At 54.6% G+C, this 20955-nt stretch overlaps 7 protein-coding genes across 7 annotated transcripts; 5 read left to right on the plus strand and 2 right to left on the minus strand.

Moving 5' to 3' along the window:
• The first annotated feature begins 194 nt into the window (after positions 1-194).
• On the plus strand, positions 195-978 carry K437DRAFT_155534 (uncharacterized protein). The gene has a single exon (XM_013386776.1). It carries the CDS (start codon positions 405-407, stop codon positions 921-923), a length of 519 nt encoding a protein of 172 aa, XP_013242230.1. The 5' UTR covers positions 195-404; the 3' UTR covers positions 924-978.
• Positions 979-1521: 543 nt separating this feature from the next.
• On the plus strand, positions 1522-4147 carry K437DRAFT_269242 (ubiquitin binding protein; the record flags this gene model as incomplete). The annotated part of the gene is made up of 2 exons (XM_013386777.1): positions 1522-1731; positions 1838-4147. 2 exons carry the CDS (start codon positions 1522-1524, stop codon positions 4145-4147), a joined length of 2520 nt encoding a protein of 839 aa, XP_013242231.1.
• A 65-nt stretch (positions 4148-4212) lies between these two features.
• K437DRAFT_237454 (uncharacterized protein) lies at positions 4213-5497 on the minus strand. Its single transcript, XM_013386778.1, has 3 exons — positions 5005-5497; positions 4773-4933; positions 4213-4708 (listed from the first exon to the last, which is right to left on the minus strand). Exons 1-3 carry the CDS (start codon positions 5336-5338, stop codon positions 4298-4300), a joined length of 906 nt encoding a protein of 301 aa, XP_013242232.1. The 5' UTR covers positions 5339-5497; the 3' UTR covers positions 4213-4297.
• Positions 5498-6294: 797 nt separating this feature from the next.
• On the plus strand, positions 6295-11696 carry K437DRAFT_257662 (P-loop containing nucleoside triphosphate hydrolase protein). Its single transcript, XM_013386779.1, has 17 exons — positions 6295-6551; positions 6615-7437; positions 7494-7533; positions 7602-7611; positions 7671-7895; positions 7957-8043; positions 8109-8259; positions 8315-8346; positions 8403-8456; positions 8519-8581; positions 8647-8736; positions 8802-9031; positions 9094-9205; positions 9267-9499; positions 9565-9763; positions 9829-9859; positions 9921-11696. The coding sequence occupies exons 1-17, from the start codon at positions 6459-6461 to the stop codon at positions 11537-11539; spliced, it is 4092 nt and encodes a 1363-aa protein (XP_013242233.1). The 5' UTR covers positions 6295-6458; the 3' UTR covers positions 11540-11696.
• A 767-nt stretch (positions 11697-12463) lies between these two features.
• Positions 12464-16399, plus strand: K437DRAFT_269245 (uncharacterized protein; the record flags this gene model as incomplete). The annotated part of the gene is made up of 4 exons (XM_013386780.1): positions 12464-14809; positions 14888-15191; positions 15263-16091; positions 16168-16399. 4 exons carry the CDS (start codon positions 12464-12466, stop codon positions 16397-16399), a joined length of 3711 nt encoding a protein of 1236 aa, XP_013242234.1.
• Positions 16400-16808: 409 nt separating this feature from the next.
• K437DRAFT_155841 (uncharacterized protein) lies at positions 16809-18825 on the plus strand. Its single transcript, XM_013386781.1, has 2 exons — positions 16809-17846; positions 17908-18825. Exons 1-2 carry the CDS (start codon positions 16925-16927, stop codon positions 18807-18809), a joined length of 1824 nt encoding a protein of 607 aa, XP_013242235.1. The 5' UTR covers positions 16809-16924; the 3' UTR covers positions 18810-18825.
• K437DRAFT_257668 (uncharacterized protein) lies at positions 18817-20702 on the minus strand. The gene has a single exon (XM_013386782.1). The coding sequence runs from the start codon at positions 20551-20553 to the stop codon at positions 18841-18843; it is 1713 nt and encodes a 570-aa protein (XP_013242236.1). The 5' UTR covers positions 20554-20702; the 3' UTR covers positions 18817-18840.
• Positions 20703-20955: the final 253 nt, after the last annotated feature.

Raw genomic sequence — 20955 nt, forward strand, 5'->3', positions numbered from 1 at the left:
CGAGCAATCGCAACAGCGACAGCGGCGGCAAGAGCGGCACGTTGGTCTGAAGATCGTCATCATGTTCAGCATCAAGCATGCGTGACATCAGGAGAATATGAACAGCAGACACTAACCCTTTTGCAGCTGGATGACCGGATGCCAACGGCAATTCGGTCCCCTTGCTTCAAAAGAGAGCCTAAAGCAGCGCTGAGGGCCGAGATCCGTGACAGAGTTTTGCCTTCAGTGAGGCGGGTGGCCGTCGAAAGCGTAGCTTTTGAGAAACCAAAAAGAGGATGGGGAATGGGATTGCAGGCACGTAGTAAAGTGCCGTTGCACAAGAGTTGCAAGCGCAGCAGTCGTGTGTCGACTGCGGTGGACTTCCTCTCCTCTTCACGCGGTCGCCTCTTAGGAGAAGTCGAAGGATGGACGAAAGATTGCTCTTTGCGTGGTGCTTGACTTTGCGATCGTTTCCCCGGAAAGCGCCTTCCCCTCCTTCTGTCTCGCCTCTTCCAACGCAAGCGGAGGTTGGATGGATGTTACACGGATGTACAGTCCCCACTGTTGCGGGTGCCTGGCCCCTAGAGAAATGTCGTCGCTCTCCACGTCCTCTATTCGGCCAATCCTTCTTGGCCTTCGCCCTTCCTGCCTGTCCTTCTTTCTCCTTTCCCTCGACCAAGGGAGACCCTAATAGGAGGATCGAGACAACGAGCACCGCCAGCAGCCACAGGTTCTCTTCAGAAGAAGAACGTTCTGGTGGAGACTGCACAATGGCTCGCGACCCGAGCTTTCCTGCTCACACTGTCGTGTCAACAATCCGCGACACTGCAGCTGGGGTGAGACTGTCTTGGCGGCGGGCCAAAGGCTCCTTCTCGCTGCTGTGTGCTGGGGCCGAGACTACGACGTGGATTGCCGCTTCCTGCAACGACGGCAAGCACGAGTGAGGGTGAGAGGAGTGCAATGATCCATGTCCCGAGGTGAGGATGGGAGGGATGAACGAGATGTAGTTGGAAGGGGGGAGGGGAACAACTGGGAAGGCCGCTCGCTGATGCTCTTCTCTCTCTTCACTGGTGGCAGGGGTGAGAGGCCGCCCGGGCAGGCGGCAGGCGGTCGGTTGTTCGACATGGATCACACCCATCACACACTTTGTCTGCCCCCGCGCCGTGTGTCATTCCTTGCCAGAAGCGCAGCACAGTTTTGGAAAGACAATACACTGTCCCAGTGCAGTTCTACCTTCCTGACGCGCGCCTACCATCATCCATGCGCTGCGACGCGTATAGTTTCTTCGCACTGCTCCAGTGGCTGCCGGCCAATGCTCCCCTACAGGCTGCACGGCAGCCTGCATTTCGATCTCGCTCTTTGGAAGCACAACACGATCACTATCGTGATCAGCTTGATGTCCATCTCAGCCGGACGACCCCGTGTCCATAGCTAGTTGAGCACCCGACCATGCGACAGCCAACTCGGCGGTATCCGTTCACTCCGGATCATCCAATCTCCGACGCAGCAAAACGATCCGCTCGAGCTTAGCCATCGCTCAACATGTTCTCAGGATGGGGCGCCGACCCATTTGCTGAGCTGGTCGACAAGGCCACCTCGGAACTGCTTCCTGCCGGCCAAGAGGACATCGCATTAAATCTTGAAATATGCGACAAGATCAAGAGCAAGAGCGTACCCGTGAAGCAGGCTATGCAGACAATCAAAAAGCGGATTGGCCACAAGAATCCCAACGTCACGTTGTTAGCACTGGGAGTGAGTAGCGCGCCACATGTGCAAGTCGCCGCAAGCTGCGCACGACAGTGTGCAACGCCGCTGAAGTCTTCTGGCTGATCAGCTTCGCCCTTTTCTCCTGGTTTAGCTAACAGATATATGCATCAAGAACTCAGGCGATTACTTCCTGAACGAGGTTGGCTCTCGCGAATTTCTGGACAACCTCGTCTCCATCATCCGCAGTCCCAACGGCGTCAACCCAGATGTCAAAACAAAGATCCTCAAGCTCATCCAATCTTGGTCGCAGATATCGGAAGCGCGACCAGGATTCATGAGCTATGCAGCAGAGATCTACCAGTCGCTCAAGTCCGACGGGTTCGAGTTTCCGCCGAAGGACTCAAAGGAGGCTTTCACGAGCTCAGCCGCTTTCGAGACACGCACCCAACCCGAATGGATCGACGGGGATGTCTGCTTGCGGTGCCGGACTCCGTTCACAACCTTTAATCGCAAGCACCACTGTCGTAACTGCGGCAATGTGTTTTGCCAGCAGTGTTCGAGTAAGACGATGGCTCTTCCTTGGTTTGGCGTCGGGCAGGAGGTTCGTGTGTGCGACGGGTGCTTTGCGAGAAAGGCACCACCAAAGGCCGGGGGCAGCTCCTCCGCCACCAAGATGCCAGGTAGCCCTTCGTTAAACCGCTCAAAGAGCTCGGCTGTGGCCACTACCGGGCGAGGAGGTGCAGGTAACAGCCACCAACGATCCAACACTCTGGGCTCCAAGCCTAAGCGAAGCACAAAGGAAGACGAAGATTTGGCGCTTGCCATCCAGCTCTCGCTTGAGGCATCTGATCAGAGCTCCTCGTCATCTAGCGCGAGACCGGGATACATGCCCAGCTCAAGTGCGCCTTCACAACCGTCGCGCTCTTCATATGTACCTGATTCTGCATCAGCCCGCAAGCGAGAAGGCACCGACGCCGACGATGATCCGGACTTGGCAGCAGCGATTGCCGCCAGTCTTCAGGAATACGTGCCTCCCCAGCCGAGCGCCCCTGGAGTAGCGGGGGAAAGTGATTCGGGGCGCAGAACGCCGCGCTTGGGGTCGGATTCCTACTCGAAGACGATTTCGCGCGAATCTGCAGCTGCTGGAGGTGCAAACTCACATGGTACCGCTCCATCACCGGTTGGCTGTGCCCTCCCTGCCAAAATGCCCACACTGCCTTCCGTCGATCTACCACCCTCAGACATCGACGCAATTTTGACCTTTGCACAGACAGTAAGGCAGCTGGATCGATCTATTGCCGCCGGGCAGACCCCAAGAGGGCAACAGCCCTCACAGCAGGCGCAGACGCTTTTCGAGAAGTCGTCGGCCGTGCGGCCTCGCATGGCGAGGAGCTTAGGCGAGGCAGAGAGGAGGCACAAGGCCCTCTTGCAGATGCACGAAAAGCTAGCGGAGGCCGTGCGCATGTCCGACCGTCTGCTGGACGCACAGCTTGCGGGGAATGTTTGGATGATGTCTGTGGCGGAGGCACGCGGTGCACCAGCTGCGTTACCGCCCCAGGCAGCTGCTGATGGAAGCTTCTACCCTCAGGCGCAACAAACGTATAGCCAACAGCGAGGCTACGTCACGATCTCCCCACCAGCGGTAGCTGCTCCCACTATCTACCCAAGCGTGCCTTCTATTTCGCTTGGGCAACCCGACGCTGCTGCTCCTGCCGCTGTCGCTGCTTACGCATCGCCAGCACTTTACCGCCAGCCGCAGCAGCAGTACTCCCAGGCAGCGGACTATGCCGCGTACCAAAGCGGCGCGACTTCTGGGCAACAGCCATCGGCATTGCAGTACGAAGATCAGTCGGTATATTTCGGCCATCCGCATGCCAGCAGCCAAGTCGGCCCGGATGTCACAACTCCTTCGGATGTGGGTGGTCCAACGTACGCCTATCCTGCAGCGAGCGGATACAGTGGGGCTGACAGCGGCACTGATGGAATACATGGGTACATATCGCCTACACAGCAGCAGCAGCTGCTGCTGCAACAGCAGGTAGACTTGGCAGCGATGTCGCCCGGCAGCCAGTCAGATACTTCAGGCGCGAATGGAGGCTGGACGATTCCCATTCAAGCTCGGGGTGAAGCAGCAGCGCAACAGCAGTTCCAACTCCAGCAACAGGAGCAGATAGAACGACAATTTGCGCCGTTGGCCCCTCGCTTGCAGCACCAATACACTCAGCCGGACCATTACGAGCACCTGCACCCGCAGCACCACTACCAACAGCAACCCTACCCGCTCTCCCCTGGCTATGACGGAGGAGAGACTCCCTCGGGCCTCTCTGGGCCGGCAGGTGCCAACGGGTACTTTGCTGCGACGAACGTTACCAGTCCCGGTCAAACATACTCTAAGATTCAGGACATGCAGCTCCCACCCTGGAACCGCTCTGGGCCGGAGGTGCCACTCATTGATTTGTGATCGCAACTTAGGCGTACAAGATGGGGATGCTCCTTTTGTCGAAAGTGTATGATGTCTTTCTCGCGCCTTTCTCCGGGCTATGCTACAGTGCAGAGCATGGTGTAAAATACAGGAAGCGATCGTGGTGATCGTCGGATGGGGGCTTGCAGACTACTCCGTCTGTGCACCTTGCGCGTCGCCTTTCCCGCGCTTCCGTCTCTTTGACTTCCCAAAGGCTGCTGAATCCTTCGCAGAGCTCTCTGGGCCATCTGCGCTCTCACGCTTGCGCTTAACTCCCACGACCTCCGCTTGCGATTTGGGCTGTTGGGGTGCGGCTTTCTGTTTTGGTTTCCGCATGCTCAGTGGATTCGGCTGTTTTGGGCCTTTTCGCTTCTTCGCCTGTGCTTGCGCCGGCTGGGCAATTGCACCCAGCGACGGCGTGTTGACAGACCGCGCACCGGGTGTGTCGTCTGCGAGCGGGGAATCACCGCTAGACACCAGTGCTGCTGCTGCTGCTGCGGCGGCGGCGGCTGCATTTGCGCTTCCTTCTTTGTGAGCTAATGCTAATTTCGCTTGCTCAACCTGCGATACGAAAATTGTATTAGGGTATGTGGCCCCAAGCATGCATTCAACGCAAGCAACGTACCTGGAGCATTTTGCGAGCGGTCAGGTCACTCATTGGCTCCATGACGAGGACGCCGGTTTGGTTGCAGTGTATCAATGGAACGCCGGGCACGCCGACTCTAAGCTTCCTGCGTAAGCGCGGCTGATCGCTCGCTAATACGTAACGATGTTTGTTCGTTGGCCCTGTTGGCAAACGCATGAGGACATCAGTGAGGAGCAACCAGATTGTCGTCGACTAAAAGGAAACAACGTACCAATGACGCTTGCAAGACAATCGCACTCATCGATAGCATCTTTATGATTGCACATTCTCCGCTCCCATGTTTTTGCCATCTGGACTGCTCTTTTCTGATATTCTCCCTCTTTCTCCTGCTTGTACAGCGCAACCATGGAGCACTGCGTCACCATCAGCTTCGCTTTTGCTTGTATCACATCTGCGACACGTTTGAGAGGCTCGTCGATCTTTTGCTTGCTCAGCGATTGTGCGAAGGCCGAGTCGATGAGAACTTGGTACGGCTCCCGAAAGCCAAAGTGCAAGACATACTTGTGCAGCAACTTGCGGTAGATCTTTGCTCTCTTTTGACGCATGTTAAAAAGGTAGAAGATGCGAACCCTAGATCGCAACCAAGCAGCTCGAACTACAGTGAGCTGGCCCGATGCCACAATTCGTTGACGTTCTCTTCAGGATATCTGGACGCCAAGGATATTGACATCAGGCCGTGCAGAGCATTGTCGACTGTCGAATCGATGCGTTGAAGACCTAAGGCAAGGAGTAGGTGAGACCACAGAAATTGAAGAAGAGGGACATGTCGAAAATTCAGGCGGCATGCCCGTAGAAGCTCTTCGAACATGATTTTCAAGCGAGGGAGAGCGAGATGGGGAAAGAGCTGCTGAACACCGGACAACCCTACTGCGGAACTCGTCTCGCAGGCTCCCCTCACACCTTCACACCTTAACCTTTCGCCAACATCTTTTAATTGTGCAACTTTCACCATACCTGCACACTCTGCTTTAGATCAATTCACCTCGTATTGCAAGGTGATGGGAGGTACTCAAGTGTCGTCGAATGAATGCACATCAAAGATGATGCTGGATGGCGACATTGAAGTTAATTTCGACACACTCGCGCGAACGTACGGTATCTCGGACATTAACCCACCCTCTTTCTCACTAGACACAGGATCGACTACTTACGGACGAACGTGGGCTTCTAACACTCTTCTTCACGATGACTTTGAGCCTTTTTTTCAGCATTCACACCTACAGATGCAGTCCGATCTGAATGCGGAAGAACAAATTTCTTCTCCTTCTCCTGCTTTTCTGACCATCAGACCTGGGCAGAATCCAGGGAATCTGTCAGGGGAGTCAGCAAGCCCGATCGAGCACCGAACTTCACCTAATATAGGTTATGCTTCTGGTAAGCACAGCTACGAGTGCATGAATTCTCTATAGTGAAGAAGCTGATGAATGTGCTATAGAATCCGAAGCTCAGCCGGCGCGCCGCGAGCCAAAGGTTGCATGCGGCATACATCTACGGCCCGTCAGCCTTCTGCCTGATCAGTATCGAAGCCTGTACACCTTTGGCTTCTTCAATGCAATTCAATCCGCTTGTTTTGACTCGGTACGCTCTTTGCATACTGCTATCTGGGTACATTCTAATCCTTTCTTGATTTGAACGGTACTCAAGGTTTTGAATACAGATGAAAACATGGTGGTATGCGCTCCGACCGGTTCCGGAAAAACCGTCATCTTTGAGCTTGCAATGATCAGGATGCTGATCAAAGGCAACCCTGAGGATCAGGTAGGCACTTGAAGACGCATATAAGAACCTATCCCACAGCCAGCTGATTACAAGCTCACTTAGGCGGTGTACATGGCCCCGAGCAAAGCGTTGGTCGCGGAACGCGTCCGTGACTGGACTCGTCGCTTCGCCCCGCTGGGAATCACTGTCGCTGAGCTTACTGGCGACACCCATTTCAGAGACGTCAAGGCTGCAAAGTCCGCTCGTGTGCTGGTCACTACACCCGACAAATGGGACGCGACCACCAGACGGTTCTTGCAGCAGCAAAAGCTGCAGTCCCGTGTGCGCTTAGTGATGATTGATGAGGTGCACATGCTCCGTGATGCGAGAGGACCTCGCCTGGAAGCTGTGGTCGCACGAGTTAAAGTTCATGGAAACTCTGTCCGCATAATCGCTCTTTCAGCTACGGTTCCGAATGTTCAGGATGTGGCCGACTGGATTGGAAATGACAACTCACAGGCGCATACATCCAGCAAGCTGTCAGCCCAAGTGTTCCGCTTTGGCGAGGAATATCGTCCTGTTCCTTTGAAACGCTTCGTTTACGGATATGGAAAGCATGAAGTTGCCGGGTACAGCAACGCGCTCGACAAGAAATTGCTTGCCTTAATCAAAGACCATGGAAAAGGCAAGCCAGTGCTGATCTTCGTTCCGACGCGCAATGCGACTATCCAAAGTGCAGACCACCTAGCGAAGGAGTATTCAAGTCTCCGCAGTGGCCCAATGAGACCACCTTGGCCTATCCCCAAAGCTATCAACGCATCCTTTGACCATCTGAAGCTTTCTACCGTCGCCAAGCAGGGCATTGCTTTCCATCATGCTGGCCTGTCTCTCAGGGATCGAAAGACAATTGAAGAAATGTTTCTTGATGGTCGTCTCAGCGTACTTTGTGAGTGGCAAAAAGCCTGCTCTCTGCTCACGTTCTGACATCCATACTCTTTGCAGGCTGCACCTCGACCCTAGCTGTTGGAACCAACTTGCCAGCGTGAGTGCCTTATTTTTGCCAGCTTAGAGCCATGAATGTTGACTGACGCTGTCTCCCTTTATGAGCAGCCATTGTGTCGTAAGCGACATGCGTAGGGTATCGGTCTTGGCTACGCAACTGATTGATTCTCGCTTCAGATCGTTCGCGGAACGCAGATTTTCGACGAGACTTGGAAAGAGATGTCTGAGCTAGACCTGATCCAGATGCTGGGAAGGGCGGGCCGTCCTGAATTCGACAATGAGGGCTGTGCGGTGATTATGTGCGACTCTCAGCTCAAAGAAAAGTATTCGAATCTCGCGTCTGGAGACACTACGATCGAATCACACCTGGGGGAAGAATTGAAGGAGCATCTAAACTCCGAGGCGAGCATCAAAACTTATATCTGGCTGACCTACTTGCTGAAGTATGTCGTGGTCGCTCTAGATTGGCTTGCACGGGTTTTCGACCTCCGATGCCTTGTTGCGCTGGATCAAGGCAACTTTCTATTACGTTCGGCTGAGGAAGAATCCAGTGAGTGTGGCTGGTGCGATTTCGGAGCTGATGTCTGACATGCGCGCATCGCTACACTCTTGCAGGAGCGGTATGGCCACAAGGCACTTGACGAGACATTTGATTGCGACAAGCACCTGTACAAGATCTGCTCTGAAGCTTTAACTAGCTTGAAAGAGAGCACGTTGGTGTCGATATCTAATGAGAACGACCAGATTCACGCGACGGAATTTGGAGGTGCGTGTCCCCTTGCTCGTCAGCAGGCTCTGTCATTGACTCGCTCGAGTGGTAGACATCATGGCGAAGCATTTTGTCAGCTACAATGTGAGCGACTCGGCGAATGATGCGAGAGCCCATTTCTGATGTTTCGCGTTCGCAAGTCAATGTTGAGCCTTATGAAACAATCGGAGCACCCCATTAGCACAAAGGAAGTGGTCAGTCATGCCGTTAAGGAGGGAGGGATAGACCCGGTTTACTAACAGTGTGTGACATTCAGCTCGAGAGGATTTCTGAAGCCGAAGAATTCAAAACGCTCCGTCCGCGTAGAGGAGACAAGGATGTGCGACATATAATGCATCTGTGCTGTGACTGGTTGCTAATGTTGGTACCCATGACCTTTTCCAGTTTTACGCAGCACTGATGGCACATGATGATATCCGCTACCCCCCGGCAAAAGTCTCGGGCGCCCCAGAAAAAGTGTCACTATTGATACAAGTGAGCGCTGTCATCGATCCTGATCTTTTACTTGCGGAACAGCACGCCTCACGACGATTTCTCAGGTTGTTCTCGCAGGAATCGCAACTTCAGAGTTAAAGCAGCCGCAGCAAAGCAACCCTGTTCTCGATTCACGGACTATATTTCGCGTCGCCCCACGCTTATCACTTGCAGCCCTGGATATCGCCCTCGCTCGCAAAGATGGGCATTTCACAGCTGCAGCCTTTGAAGTCATGCGCGCGATGCATGGCCAAGCCTGGGACACGTCACCGTCGGTACTACGTCAACTGGACGGGTGAGCCCTTTGTTTTGTTGGTGAATAAGCATGCACTTACAATTGATAGGAACCATTATCAGTATCGGAGAGAAGTCTATGCGTGTTCTGTCTATGTCCGGCATCTCATCTATCAGAGATGTAGCGACATCCGACCCTCGTCGTCTTGAGCAGCTGCTTTCAAGGCATCCTCCAGTGAGATTTTGAGGGAGAATTTCCTGAGCTGTGCAATGCTGACCATTCATTGACTTGTCAGTTCGGAAACAAGCTGGTGGCTAATGCAAAACAATTCCCTGCAATCACGCTTGGGCTACATCAGGTCGGAAAGGCAAGAGGGTCGTCAGGTCTCTCGGTAACTATGGTGGTAGAAGTGGGACTCGAGATCTGCGATGCAATATTGAGCAAGCGCACGGACGACGGGACCATCAGCTTCGCCGCCATTCTGACCATGACCTCGGACAAACAGCTGGTCGACTTTCGAAGGACGCCGTGCGTTCTGTAGATGCGATTGTACCCTCGTTGGCGCGAGGCTGACATTCATCCTTCTCGAACAGGATAAAAGTTTTGGCTCGTGCTTCACCACAGACTTTCACCGTCAAATGCCCACTGACAAAGCCATCTCAGAGGATCATCTGTGTTGCTGCTTGCGACAACATTGCCGGTACTGCGCTCAAAGCGGAGCTCCGACCCGACGCAGACCCGGCTGAGTATCCGGTCCCAGAATTGGACAAAGAAGCAGGAGAGACAGTGCTTGTGAGTGAGATGTCTCCTAGCACGGCGGCCCATCTGCGCGTGCTGATTCTTCAAATGGAAAGCAGGAACAGGTTCAGAATTCCGAAATCCAATCTGGTCCGTGCCTTGTCTTTACCCCATTCGTGGTCTTCATGCTGATTTCAAACCTCCCTTTCAGAGCCGGTCGCGTGTGGACGAGCTCGCAGCTACGTCGAAATCCACCCTCACGACTGTCCCGACGCTCAACAGAACAAGTTGGCAGATCGGAGATGCAAACATACCTGTCGAAGGCCTTGCAAGCACGCCTGTTGCAACGAAGGCGTCAAAAAGAGAACCACAGCGGCGAAGCAATATGTCTTTAAGGCCACGACACCGAATGACGGCCCTGATCACTCCTCTTCTATGAGCATGACAGTCAAAGAGAAGCCGAGCAAAGCAAAGCAAAGGAAGTTTACGCATAAACCATCCGCCGAAAAGCGAAAGGCAGGATACCTTTCTGACGACACCTCTGACGACGATCTGCACGCCGGACCTCTGTCAAAAATAAAATTGCACAAGACAATTGAATCGAAGAAGGCAGCTATCAACAATGCTTTTAGCGACTCTGAGGATGAATTCAATGACCCTTCATTTGATGAGATCCTTTCCAATGTTGAGGTCGAGAAGCAGGCAACCACAACCAACAATATCACTACTACCACTGCGAATAATCAGGTTCCGAACCAAAACAAAAAGGTTTCCAGAAGAGCATCCTCGCTCTTCAATCAGCTCGACGACAGCGATTGGCCCTCAAAGCCGAAGCTGCACCGTTCATCTGAAGCCTCGGGTCTTTCGACCGCTACGTATGTGCAAGGCTTGCAAAAAAATCATCTCCCAGCAATCCACACATTGAACTCAACTGCGGCTGGTAAATCCATCGATCCATTGCAAGATGCGGAAGAAGATCAACTCGACAGGGATGATGACATTGATGAGCATTACCCTGCATTCGCCGATGGCGTCCACCCTCAGGCTACAATATCTTTCGTTCGCGGTGCAGATGAAGATGTTGATGCCGAAGTTGATCCAGCACATCACCGCACAGATGAGCCTCAAGCTGCGGTACAGGCACTCGACCCGATGTGCGAGTCAATCTCATCTTTCCCTGGTGACATAGGTGCAAGCTTGAGTCGCGGTCAAAAAGCCGTCGACAATGACGACAGGGAGGAGGAAGAGATGAAATTTGGCGAGTTCATCGAGGGTTGGGGCGAAGATTCAACCGTGGCTGGTCCCGATGACCTGCCTACAAAAGCAGCCCAGCTGGATGACCAAGTGATGAGCTTTGAGGATGATCAATGCTCGAATATCGGTGATTCGGGAAGTCAAGAAGCCTCTCGTATGAGATGTGTGGCTTTCGACACCCTTGATACGATCGAAGAGATTTCGGAGCCTGTCGTCCCCGCTTCTGAACGTGCAACATCTGCAGCGCCTGCACATCAGTCGCAAGCAGCACTGATCCTGGAATCCTCGACTTCTGCAGCAACACGAGGTCAACCGGACATCCCAAGCGCAAGTTCTGTCGCCGCATGTCAAACGAAAGGCAAGCGTACTCGAAGCTCAGACAAATTGTCTACGGCCAAGCAGCAGCAACATCAGCAGAAGCAACCAGGCACGAACGATGTTTCCGGCGGCCACGTTAGCGCAAGCTCAGATGCAATGGGACAAGAGGACGGCGCTTTGCTCATGGACGAGTTGGATGCATGGCTGGAGAGCAACGAGGCGGAAAAGATGGCAGATGCAATTGCCAGTGAGAGGTAGGGTGCAGGTAGAGCAAAGAAGGAAGGCTAAAGCCGAGCTAAGCCATATGGATTCGCGGTCCCAGACCCTCAAGCACGTCCGTGCCCGTCAGCTGCCCATTGTGTCCCAGAAACCAACGAATTGTATTCAGAAGATTCGAGCAACATGCTGTCATTGGACTTGACCATGCAGCTTGTGAGTTGTTTTAAGCATGTTGGATGGCGTGGTTCGAGACCAACCAAACTTGTTGAACAACTGCATGGGCACCTCTCCTTATCGCCTGCTCGTCGAAAGCATGAGGTCAGTGGTGCTCTGCACGACAGCGAATACACAGAAATACCCGGCAGAGTTGGATGTAGCTTGCCGCCCCATCACCTCGTTCCCTTGCCCTCGACTCTCGAATCCATCACCCAATGGATTATTAGGTGGACGTTGGACGCCACGATGGAATCTCATGATGGAAACAGCCGAACATGATGGAACGAGCTCTCAGCCGGATGAGCGCTCGGCTTTCACCTCAGCCCGAGCGCCGGCAAGATTTGGCCCCGCACAGTTCCGGCACTAGGCCAGTCAGCGACTATCGCTGACGACTACATTAGCAATCTGGGCGTCGCGGCCGGGTATCGCATGAGATAGATCGTGCATCTCATCCCCCCATGTCATCGCCACCGCGTCCTACGCAAGCAGCCCCGCCCACCTTTACTCAGTCTCGACGCTTTCCAGAGCCAGGATCGCACCAGTAGCAGGGCTGGTCGAAAGCCCTAGCTGCAGCAGATCGTGCCGTGCCGACGAAACACCCGAGAGTCACCACGGCCATCAACGAACCACCCGCTCAATTGACTGCACTTGACCCTCGTGTGACACGCGAGACCAAGCCAGTGCTAGTGGCAAACGATCCATCTTACCCAGAAAGCCAACATCAGCAGGGGGAAAGGTGCAGGAATAATGCTCTCCTCCGGAAACATCGTCATCCCGCCCCTTCTGGCCGTTCTGCCACTGCCCTACCCGTTCGTCCTGCACCCTTCTCTCCTACTCAGCATTCCCTTGTCGTACGCCCATGCGCTCAGCCTGCTCAAGGCTGCTCTTCACACGGCTGCATCAGATGGAGGAAAACTCGTAGATGTGAACATTAACAACAGCAACCGTCCGATTATCGTCGCCTGTCTCCCAAGCCTGCGCGCTCCAGCCGGCTCGTCTGCAAACCCAGTGCCTCCGAGCCAGCAAGACTCCGTCGTCCCACACTCTTCGAACCCCTCCAATGGAGCTGCAAATGGAGCGTCGATCATCACAACTCACGAGCTAGCAGAGTGGGGTTGCGCAGCTCGCCTTCTCCGCTTGACCCGCCACCCGGCCAGCCAGACATGCACGCTCCTCGTTACTGGCCTTGCTCGCATCCGCGTGGACCGCTTCCTTTCCTCTCGAGTCACGGTAACGATCGCGGGAAGTAGCAGTGGCCGCTTGCCAAGCGGCACTGCTGATCCTCGCGCAAATGAAATCGAGGGGGACAAAAGGTCCGGCAATGACACTGTTTCGCAAGATGTCGCTGTCCCCCTCGCCGCTGTTACCGTCTTTGTCGATGGGGTGGACCGGTTCACATCGGAGCTCTCCCTGACGGGGCGCAAGCTGCCGCTTGGGGAAGAGAAAGATGATGCTGAGATGATCCGAGATCTCCGAGGGGCAGCGAGCGACATTCTCGACTCCTTCTCATCGCTCCCCACTTTTGGGAGCAGCGGGCGCAATGGCGAGAGCTCGCTGAGCAACACAATCGTACCTCTATCGCTTCTCTCGCCCAATGGAAACAGCGCGCTGGGATACCTTACCAGCAGCGGTGCAGGGGCAGGGAGCATGCCTCTGCTGCCGCCCGTCATGCTCAAGCGTCTGCGCTCGCTTGTCAAGGAGACGCCCAATGCGGCAGCTGCCATCTTGGCCGACGTCCTCGTCGGCACCCTCGGAGGCGCATGTGAGTGGGCAGCCCGGCTGAATCTGCTAAGCGAATGGGATGCGCGCGATCGGGTCGTTGCCGCGACCAAAGCGCTGCGCGATGGTGCGAACAGGATCATGCTCGCCAAGGAGCTTATCTCAGCCCTCGCCGCGCCGCTCAACCAGGGAAGCAAAGAGACGCTCATCCGTCTGCAGCTCGAGAGCCTCCTCACAAGCTTGGCTGCCATTAACCCAAACGTCAGCGCACGTATAACCACGCCCAGCGGAGGATTCAGCATCAGTGGGGGCAACACCGCAGCTGGTTCCAAGGATACGGAGGGCAACAGCCCCAGGCGCAATGGCATCATCACCATTCGCTCGGGCTCGGGAGGTAAGGGAAACAATAGCGATGCTGCCAAAATCATCAATTCGATCCGCAACAGCGGCAACCCATTCCGCCTTGGCAGCAGTGGCAATAGCAACAACCCCTTCGGTGGCGGTGGCGGAGCAGCCAATGGTGGCGGCAGTGCCGACAGCACAGGCGCGGGAAACGATAGTGGCGAGACGGATGAAATAACAGAGCTGGCAGCCAAGCTCGAGAAGGCGATGCTGTCGCCCGAGGCTCGTAAGGTATGCGATAAGGAGCTCAAGCGTCTCTCGCGCATTCCGCAGCAGAGCGTCGAGCGCGGCGTCCTCATCACATATCTGGAGCTTATGGCCGAGCTACCGTGGGGCAAGACGAGCGTCGACCTGAGCGAGCAGGAGCAACTGAAGCTGCTCAAGCGTGGCGCGCACGTCGACGAGAAGCTTGAAGAGTCGCATCGGGCGCAGGACGAAGGAATCGTCGAGCGTGCGCGTCGGATCCTGGATGAGGATCACTATGGCCTGGAGAAGATCAAGAAACGCCTGGTCGAGTATCTCGCCGTGCTGGAGCTCAAAACCATCCAAGCAGAGGAGAAGCTGGACGCGGAGATCCACGTGGAAGTGGCACAACCGGCTGGGGCGAAAATGGAGATCGCTGGTCCTGGCAGCAACACCAACAGAGGCCCCGCTGGAGCTAGCGCCTTCGACCTTGGCTCGGACCCAAAGGAGACGCTCGGCGGCTCGATCAGCTTCGAAGGAGAAGAAGACGACACAAATACCTCAGCTGTCGGATCGGTCTCTGCGTCTGATCCGCGCGCCCTTGATCGCTCCAAGGAGTACGCGCGAGGTGAAGGCGTTCCGCACATCGAAGGTCTTTCCGAGGAGGAGAAGCAGCGCAATCTCGATCGAGAGGTTGTGCACCGGCAGAAAAAGAAGGTCAGCGTTGCTGACAAGGGCCCGATTCTGCTGCTTGTTGGGCCACCAGGGACGGGCAAAACGTCAATCGCGGTGGGTTGTACAGTCTTGCGCATCCATATATCTAGCGATAAGATTCACTGACATTTTTTCCTTTTTACCGATGTTCAGAAATCGCTCGCGACTGCGCTGCGACGACCTTTCACCCGCCTCTCGCTCGGTGGAGTCCGCGACGAAGCCGAGATCCGCGGCCACCGACGCACCTATGTTGGCGCCATGCCTGGTTCCATCGCTTCTGCGCTGCGCAAAGTCGGCGTCAGCGATCCTGTCATTTTGCTGGACGAAGTGGACAAGCTGGGCAGCGGCAATGGCTTACACGGCGACCCAATGGCTGCCATGCTTGAGGTTCTCGATCCTGAGCAGAACTTCAGTTTCAATGATCATTATGTAAACTGTCCGATTGATCTTAGCAAGGGTGAGGGCACTTTTGAAGACTGAGCGTGATGGGCAACTCGCTGACTACAAAGGTGATCGTTTTCTCTCCAGTGCTCTTCATTGCTACTGCGAACTCCCTGGACACGATCTCTCCTCCCCTGCTCGACCGTACCGAGGTGATCCAAGTTTCAGGGTACACGCACGATGAAAAGGTCGCCATTGCTCGCCAATATCTCCTGCCCAAGCAGATCAAAGCACAAGGGCTCAAGCCTGAGGACTTGAATGTCTCCGACGACGTCCTTCTTAAGGTTGCCATGAGCTACACACGCGAAGCAGGTGTACGCACACTCGAGCGGCAGATCAGTGCCATTGCGCGCGCCAAGGCGGTCGAGTACGCAGAAGTCAAGAAGGGCGCGAATGACAAAGGCGGCAAGCCAAAGGTGTACGATCCGGTTGTGCGGCTCGATCAGCTCGAGGCGTTGTTGGGCGTAGAGACGTACGAGCCCGAGGTGGCTGAGCTGCAGTCTCGTCCAGGCGTCGCCACTGGCCTTGCCTACCAGGGTTCTGGCAGCGGTGGCATCCTGCACATCGAGAGCGTCTTGCTGCCTCCGGGAAATGGCAACCTTAAGCTCACCGGCTCACTTGGCGACGTCATTCGGGAATCAGCCGAGCTCGCGCTTTCTTGGATCAAGGCGCACGCTTTCCAATTGGGCATCACGACTTCGCGCGATTCGGAATTCCCGAAGAATGACATTCACCTGCACCTTCCATCCGGTGCCATTCCCAAGGACGGCCCGAGCGCTGGTGTTGCAATGACATGCGCTCTGGTTAGCTTGTTCTCTCGCACGCCGATCAGCCCCAAGCTCGCCATGACTGGAGAGATTACATTGCGCGGCCAAGTTACACCCGTTGGAGGCATCAAGGAGAAGTGCCTGGGAGCGTGAGTGTGCCTTCCGTCCCTTTTGCTTGAGATAGTTTTGACAATTCATGACTGAAATCCTATTTTCGTTTTACAGACATCGCGCGGGCATCACGAAGGTTCTTCTACCAGCTCGCAACCGGAAGGACATCGAAGCCGATTTGCCTGCAAACGTCAAAGCAGAGCTGGAGGTCGTGTACATCAAGACTATCTGGCAGGCACTTGAAGCGGCCTTCGGCATGGCGCTTTTTGAGCATGCCACTGGCAGTCACGAAGGCGTCGAGGAGGGACGGAAGATGATGTTCGAGCTGGAGGATAGCAGACTGTGAAACGCGCGTCATATAATTGTAGTACCAGATCCACTTGTTGTCACTGCTATCTTTCATACTTGCAAATGATTTGTAAATAGGCACTCACATAAGACAATCGACTTTCCATGCAAACCATGCACAGACGACAGAAGCTGCCAGGTCTCCAAGGTCGAGGCTCGTCATCGTGCTCATCGCTCAGCAGCCAGCTCTGTCAAACGCAGAAGAATCGGCGTGTTGCGTATGCGCACACACGCGTCCTGCGTCACGAAACGCGTCGCGTGTTAATTGTGTTGACTTCTTCAGCTGGTAGCTTCACACCTCATGCCACCCCATCTCGCATCGCGTTTCAGTCCGACTTGTTCCGTTGCTCGCCGCTTGATTTCGCTTGAGGCACGTCACACGAGTTGCCACTAGCTCGATCTCGATCATATTTCTTTTGTTGAGCCGGCTATCCACTGAACCGCAGGCCAGGCAATTTTCAGTCAAAGCAATCGGTTGCTTCACTGCCTGACCTTTACCAACTGCCTCGGATAGTCAGTGACCATGCCATCTTCGATCTCTTCGCACACTGTGCCAAATTTTTACGCTTGTTACTTTCTTCGATCGTACGCTGGCAGCGGACGTGTCTTCAACAAGACATACATAGGATCAACGCCCGATCCTCCACGGCGAAAGCGACAGCACAATGGCGAGCTCACGTCTGGTGCGAGGCGTACTTCTCGAGGGCGTCCATGGGAGATGGAGTTCATCGTCAGCGGCTTCCCGAGCAAAATTGCAGCGCTCCAATTCGAGTGGTCCTGGCAGAAGCCACATGTCACTCGACATTTGCGTGTGCTACCTTCTGAAGCCGCTCGACCCGGCGTGACTCAAGCTGCGGGGGAACCACTGCTGCCTCAAACCATCTCACGGCGATCAAGAAAGGGCAGGTCTATCAATTGCGCAGTGACAAACCCGAGGAGCAAGTTCATCGCCTTGCGAGCTCTCCTTGCCAGCGAGCCATTCGCGCTTTGGGGCCTTAAAGTTGCCTTCTTCGCAGAATGGGCTTACGCAGCATGGCTGGCCGTGGAACACTCAATCGCGGATTCAGCCGGGGCCGATAAAACTTCAACGAAGGCACGCACAAGCAGAGGCGGCGTTTTTTTGCCGCCTCAAACGATATCCCCGGCCGTGGTGTGCTGCTGGAAAGGCGTCGACGGGGCAAGGAAGTCCATCATGGGTCAGGCCGTTGCTGACGGAGAAGAACAGGTCAAGGCCGCAGTATCGAAGCGAAAGAGCAAAATCAAGGAGAGTGCTGCGGGCAAAGAAGGTGCTGGTCTAGCTTGGAAAGAAGCCGCTGCAGTGCCCAGGAATTCTCTCAATGAAAATTGCAAGCTCGAATACAAAGATTTGCAACACGCACCCGTGGCAATGCCGCCCTCCAGCGAGTGCGGGGGCCCAGGCGAAGCATGGCTACGATTCAATGATGGTGGGCCTCCTTGTCTTGGCTCTCTGAGCCACATGCTGACAAATCTAGTCATCCTTTACAGATGCAATCTCAAATTATCAATGGGCACGGTTCGAGCGGATATTGAAGCGAGAGATGATCTCCGTGGAGAGCTTGTCAGCCGGTACCCACTCGGTCAACTGTGACAAATGCAAGAAGCAAATCGATTTGAAAGACCACTCCAGCTATTCCCTTTGCGCATCATCGTACCTTCCGCTACACGCTCGACCTTACAACAACCCTTCTGAGACTCACAGCAAAGACAAGCACTGCGAGCACGTCTTCCATCTCGAGTGTCTAGCAAAAGGCTTTGCTCGGGATCCTGCAGCAACATCAGACAGCCTTTCTCTGAGTAAAGTCATCGAACCAACGCTTTTACCTGTCTCAGGAAAGTGCCCGGGATGTGGGCCGTCCGCAACGATCGGATCCTGGTCAGATGTCGTGCGAGGGGTCTTTAGGCGTCAAGATCGGTTCGAGGCAGAATTAATCGGCCTTGCAAAGAAGCGAGCAGTCGAAGAGAAGAAACAATTGAAAGAGGCGGAGAAGGAAGCGGCAACGCAGGCTAAAGAGGCGATACGTGAGGAGGCGAAGCGCGCAAAAGAGCTGGAGAAGAGTGACAAGAGCGTGGGCAAGCGGGGGAAGAAGGCTACGCACGAGCAAACGATGGTCCTCAGTGACGACAGCGCAGACGAGACGGGGAAAGAGAAAGCCGCTGTCATCAACGCCACGGACGACGCGGCCAATACTCAGACTCGGCCCGCTTGTGGGAGAGTTGCTAAAAAGACGCTTGCCGCCATGCTGGATCCTGGCTCATATAAGTCTGCGTCTAAGCCAGTGCCACAGCTACGATTACCACCTGGACGTGCCGCATCCAAGGGCAATGATCCTGCAGTTTCTGTAGTCATAGATCTAGTCACTCCCGACACATCTGTCGGGACCGTATAGTTAGTTTGCAGATTGTATCAAATTTCATGATTTATGAATGCCCGAGGGTCTCTGCCCAGTTCTTCCAACCTTCGCCACCTGTCTCCTGAAGTAAGATCCGCTCATTAGCCGAACCGAAATAGCCTTGCTGCGACCATACTTTCAGGTCCGATAGCGGGAATGGTCCGAACATTTCAATCTCGGGATTGACATGCTGTCCCGAAGCTTCCGCTGTTTCTGCAAGATAGGACGGGGCCCATCGGTATCGGAATTTCCGTGCATCGTCGCCTGTAGAAGCTTGGCCGGGGATACCTATTAAGGACGCACTCGAATCACCGACACTGGGGCCTGCCCCATCCACCGCTTCCCCAGATACCTGCTCCTGTCTCTGAGAAGCCGGATCCCAGTCGCTTGGAACCTTGCCGCTTCGTTTTACAGCTCGCAGGAGGCCCTCGTAGGTATCGTCGTATATGTTGATGAGCCCGTGCTCGGACATGAGGGATGATGAATAAGCCGTGACATCTTCAAAAGCTTGTAGAACTGCAATTGAAGGCCTTTGCTCATCCGTGTCCATCGCAGCAGAGGACTCTTCCGCCTTCTCCTTCTCCTTGCCTTTGCCATTGCTTTTGTTCTTGCGCCAGCTTTGTTTATTCTTGTTCGTGAGCTTGTGCTTCTTTGCTTCCTTGCCTAATCGCTGCAAAGTTTCGAGCACCGACTCGCCACGCTGCATGTGTTCCACAAGCCGTTGTTGCAGCTCCGGTAAGCTCAGTGCCATCTCCTGCTCTTTCAGAGCCTTGCTTCTCTCCTCTGCGTCTCGTTTGCGTTGGGCATCCTTGGCCGCTTTGATCGCCTTGCGGGTATAATTTCCTTGCAGCCAGCTGTCATGCTCCGCATGTGGATCTTTCGCATTCGCGATGTAGTTTCCCTCATCATCGAAACGACCAGCTTCCATCTCGGCTTTCATGTTAAAGCTCTCAATCTTGTAGCCCATGCCCTTCTTGAGCTTCATCTTCGACTGCTTCTTGAGCCTCACGATCGGCTCATCCGCTCCGGCTACTGGTGTTTCTATTTTTGTTTGACTCCCTGACCCTTCGACACCTTTCTTGTCCTCTTCGCCGTCACCGTCGCCGCTATCGTCTTCACTGTCGCTATTTTCCTCGCCTTCGCTGCTCTCCAGCTCAAAGTCGGGGTCAAGGTCTTGTATGTCGTCATCACTCTCGGCTGCCTCAGCTTCAAGATCAGCCTTCTCCTTATCTGGCGCCCGTGTCCTTTTCCCAAATTCTTGGCCTTCGATATCACCCAGCTTCAAGTAATTGTTGCCTTTTTTTCTGCCACTTGCATCCTCTTTGGATTTGTCTTCGTCCGCAGCAAACATGTCATCGTCCCCGTCATCCACTGCAGCATTGCCTGACCCACCGCCATCGTCTTCATCCTCGGATTCCGAGTCCGACATTTTTGTTATGATCCTGCCTTTTCGGCCTTGCTGTTCGCGCTTCCGATCCTGCTCCTCTAGCTCGATGTCGCCGGTGTAATCTTCGACGTCCTGTGAAACTCGCGCTTGGGGCAGGCCGCGATCATAGTGCGCTGCGGTGCGCGGTGCATCTAATTCCAGTCCCGAAACCCCTTTGGAAGTGGCGGTCTTTGTTGCAAAGCGTAGGCGCTTGGAAACATCAGACGAGGGACCGACGTTGCTGAAGGTGTTAGACGTGGAGGGAGCATGTGCGCTTGAGGATGGGGGTCCATCGGCGCGGCGCTTCGGTGCCATCTTCTGGAACTGCAGTGGGAGTTATCGCAAAGAGTAGTTGCATATGCGTAGGAGCAGCTGTGGGAACGCAGGCTTGAGTCTTTTGGTCGAGGGAAAGCTCAAGACTGCAGCACAGCGATTAGAAGACCTTGCTCTGATTCGAAGTTTGGAACCTACAAGCTATCAAGCTGTCAATGTATGTCGTTGTTAACGCGCGCGTTAAGCAGCAAAGCTCAAGCGAAGAGAAGACTGATCGTAGAATATTTCTGAACATGGTTTGATATGAAGGGAGAGAGCGAGTGCTGCGCCTTACGCCTTCATGCTTGTGCCTCTCATTAACTGGTGGTTCACGTACGCGCAGCCCATTTCAATTTTAATCTCACTCTGTCTCTCTTCAAGGATCAAGCTCGCAACCTTGTGCAT

The sequence above is a fragment of the Tilletiaria anomala genome (genome assembly GCF_000711695.1).
Source record: "Tilletiaria anomala UBC 951 chromosome Unknown K437scaffold_65, whole genome shotgun sequence".
Taxonomy (NCBI): Eukaryota; Fungi; Basidiomycota; class Exobasidiomycetes; order Georgefischeriales; family Tilletiariaceae; genus Tilletiaria; species Tilletiaria anomala.

Excerpts from the sequence above, each read along its gene's own strand:
- K437DRAFT_155534 (XM_013386776.1), top strand. The coding sequence starts at position 405 with ATGGACGAAAGATTGCTCTTTGCGTGGTGCTTGACTTTGCGATCGTTT.
- K437DRAFT_237454 (XM_013386778.1), bottom strand. The coding sequence starts at position 5,338 with ATGCGTCAAAAGAGAGCAAAGATCTACCGCAAGTTGCTGCACAAGTAT. Across the intron at positions 4,934-5,004 it reads TTGTCTTGCAAGCGTCATTG|GGCCAACGAACAAACATCGT; the intron begins GTACGTTGTTTC and ends GTTTGCCAACAG. Across the intron at positions 4,709-4,772 it reads CCGCTCGCAAAATGCTCCAG|GTTGAGCAAGCGAAATTAGC; the intron begins GTACGTTGCTTG and ends TTCGTATCGCAG.
- K437DRAFT_257662 (XM_013386779.1), top strand. The coding sequence starts at position 6,459 with ATGGTGGTATGCGCTCCGACCGGTTCCGGAAAAACCGTCATCTTTGAG. Across the intron at positions 8,260-8,314 it reads TCACGCGACGGAATTTGGAG|ACATCATGGCGAAGCATTTT; the intron begins GTGCGTGTCCCC and ends CTCGAGTGGTAG. Across the intron at positions 8,737-8,801 it reads AAGTGTCACTATTGATACAA|GTTGTTCTCGCAGGAATCGC; the intron begins GTGAGCGCTGTC and ends ACGATTTCTCAG.
- K437DRAFT_155841 (XM_013386781.1), top strand. The coding sequence starts at position 16,925 with ATGCCATCTTCGATCTCTTCGCACACTGTGCCAAATTTTTACGCTTGT. Across the intron at positions 17,847-17,907 it reads ATGGCTACGATTCAATGATG|ATGCAATCTCAAATTATCAA; the intron begins GTGGGCCTCCTT and ends CATCCTTTACAG.
- K437DRAFT_257668 (XM_013386782.1), bottom strand. The coding sequence starts at position 20,553 with ATGGCACCGAAGCGCCGCGCCGATGGACCCCCATCCTCAAGCGCACAT.